The 2,187-nt window shown below is 44.0% G+C and overlaps 1 protein-coding gene across 1 annotated transcript in view; it reads left to right on the forward strand.

The window, feature by feature from the left end:
- The window catches only part of LOC103593429 (leukotriene-B(4) omega-hydroxylase 2-like), a 23,695-nt gene that overhangs the window by 17,727 nt on the left and 3,781 nt on the right, over nt 1–2,187 (forward strand). Inside the window, exons 7-8 of the mRNA XM_008576401.1 lie at nt 1,237–1,303; nt 1,494–1,623. Coding sequence (XP_008574623.1) covers nt 1,237–1,303; nt 1,494–1,623 — 197 coding nt within the window. The remainder of the gene's footprint in view (nt 1–1,236; nt 1,304–1,493; nt 1,624–2,187) is intronic.

Here is a 2,187-nt window from a genome sequence, read left to right on the forward strand (position 1 = left end):
CTCAATCAGGGTGTTGATGATTTCCTCAAGGCCAAGGCCAAGGCCAAGACTTTGGACTTCATTGATGTGCTCCTGCTGAGCAAGGTGGGCTGCTCTGGGATCTGAACTGAAGAGTCAGAATGGACCTTGATGTCAAATGTCAGATCAAAAACTTGGACTTGATCCAGAGGGCACTGGGGAGCCATGGAAGTTGTAGAAGGAAGGAAGGGATAGGTCAGACGTAGGTTTTAGAGACGTCTGTATGGATTTCAGTCAGCAGGAGATTGCAGATTCTGAAACTTTGAAAAACCAGAGATTTTACTCTATTTATAAGTTAATAAATTAGTCTGCCACATTTAATCTATATCTATATAGTTATGTCTATTCCTATGTCTATGTCTTCTCTATGTCTTCATCTATGTTTATGTCTTTCTCTTGTCTATGCCTATATCTATGTCTATGCTTATGTCTTTGCCTGTGTCTATATTTATGCTGACAGATGCACTACACCCCTGCTTCAGAGCAGCTCATTTATTATTCACAACAATAACAACAACCAGAGTAGTGTTGTAGCACTGGGTCCTCACTCCTAAATTCCTCTGAAGGCCATGCGATATATTTACTTGTATGTGCAGCAGACTTTGCACCATAAGAGAGGGGCCCTTACCTATGAGACTGGATTTTATCAAGGACAGCTGACACATCTGTCGCTTTTTCCTTCCAGGGAGACAAAGATAGAGAGAGAAGGGGTGGGGGGTGGGGTGGGGAGAGGATAAAGAGAAATAGAGAGAGAGAGAAAGTGCTTTGTTTTGAAATCCTCTCCAGAGAGATTACAAAGCCTATAGCTTTACAACTCAAATGCCTCCAGGGGAGATAAGATAAAATTTTCTCTGTTTACCACCTTAGAATGGGATCAACTGTTATTTGAGCAATACCTAATCTCTACATTTAAGGGCAAATTAGCACTCAATCATCTTGTAACCCAGGTTGCCAGTAAACTTTTCTCAGAAAGCATTAATTATGTGAAAGCAAGAAAATATTCAGGGATCATTGATTCCTTACACCAGGGATAAAACAGAACTCAAAGAAGCCAAAGAGGGTGGGGTGGGAGTTCTTGTGATGGTGACCAAGAGAGTCCTAGGGGTGCAGAATGGGCTTGGATTTCTGGAAGGATGCTGGGTCTTCAGAAGTAGTCTCAGGTTAGACTCAGAAGCCCTCAGAGCTAATGTGATTTTGGGGGTTTTGCCTCCTCTCCAGGATGAAGATGGGAAGAAGTTATCAGATGAGGACATAAGAGCAGAGGCTGACACCTTCATGTTTGAGGGTGAGGGTCGCAGTGTGGAAACTACAGTGGGGGTAGGGGTCTCTCTAACCCAGGGATGTGGCAGGTGGGTCCTGTTTCACTCCATTTCCCCATCCTCCCATCCTCTCTGAGGATCTCAATGTAAGGGCGCTGTCCACCACTCTGGTGCTGAGGCATCCCAGAGACCCAAGCCTGCCTGGCTACCCCTTAGGCCATGACACCACGGCCAGTGGACTCTCCTGGGTCCTGTACAACCTTGCAAAGCATCCGGAATACCAGGAGCACTGCCGGCAGGAGGTGCGAGAGCTCCTGAAGGATCGTGAGCCTAAAGAGATTGAATGGTGAGTTAGGTCATCGTGGTCTGTCCTGAGCTGCTTTCATTGGCCTTGCTCCCCAGGTGTGGAATGGGAAAGATATTTTGGTTGATTTTGCCATTATTTCTTAGTGGGAAGAGGAGCAGAGCCCAGAGGCAGGGCTTGGTACTCAGACTAGTTAGCAGTGGAAAGGTTGCTGGCTTTTGGGGCAGAAGGATCTGGGTTGCTTAAAAAATCAGATAGATTTTTATTTGAATTGAATGTATTCTATTGGTTCACCTGAATATATGATTGATTTGTTGAAATAAATCACTTCATAATATTGACACATACCATCCCATAGTGTGGAATGGATATCCATTGATTTAAATTTTAAAAAAAAGTTTGATGTGATGGGTATGCTAGTTACCCTGCTGTGAGCATTCCACATTTTATGCATGTATCAAAATATTACTCTGTACCCCATAAATATGTATAATTATAACATGTAAAATAAATCTTTAATATGTTAATACAGTTTAAAATATTTGCTTAGAGGGCCGGCCCGGTGGCACACTGCTACAGTGCGCCGCTTGGGAGCGCAGCGGCGCT

Source organism: Galeopterus variegatus, unplaced genomic scaffold, assembly GCF_000696425.1.
Source record: "Galeopterus variegatus unplaced genomic scaffold, G_variegatus-3.0.2 Scaffold1344, whole genome shotgun sequence".
Classification (NCBI taxonomy): Eukaryota; Metazoa; Chordata; class Mammalia; order Dermoptera; family Cynocephalidae; genus Galeopterus; species Galeopterus variegatus.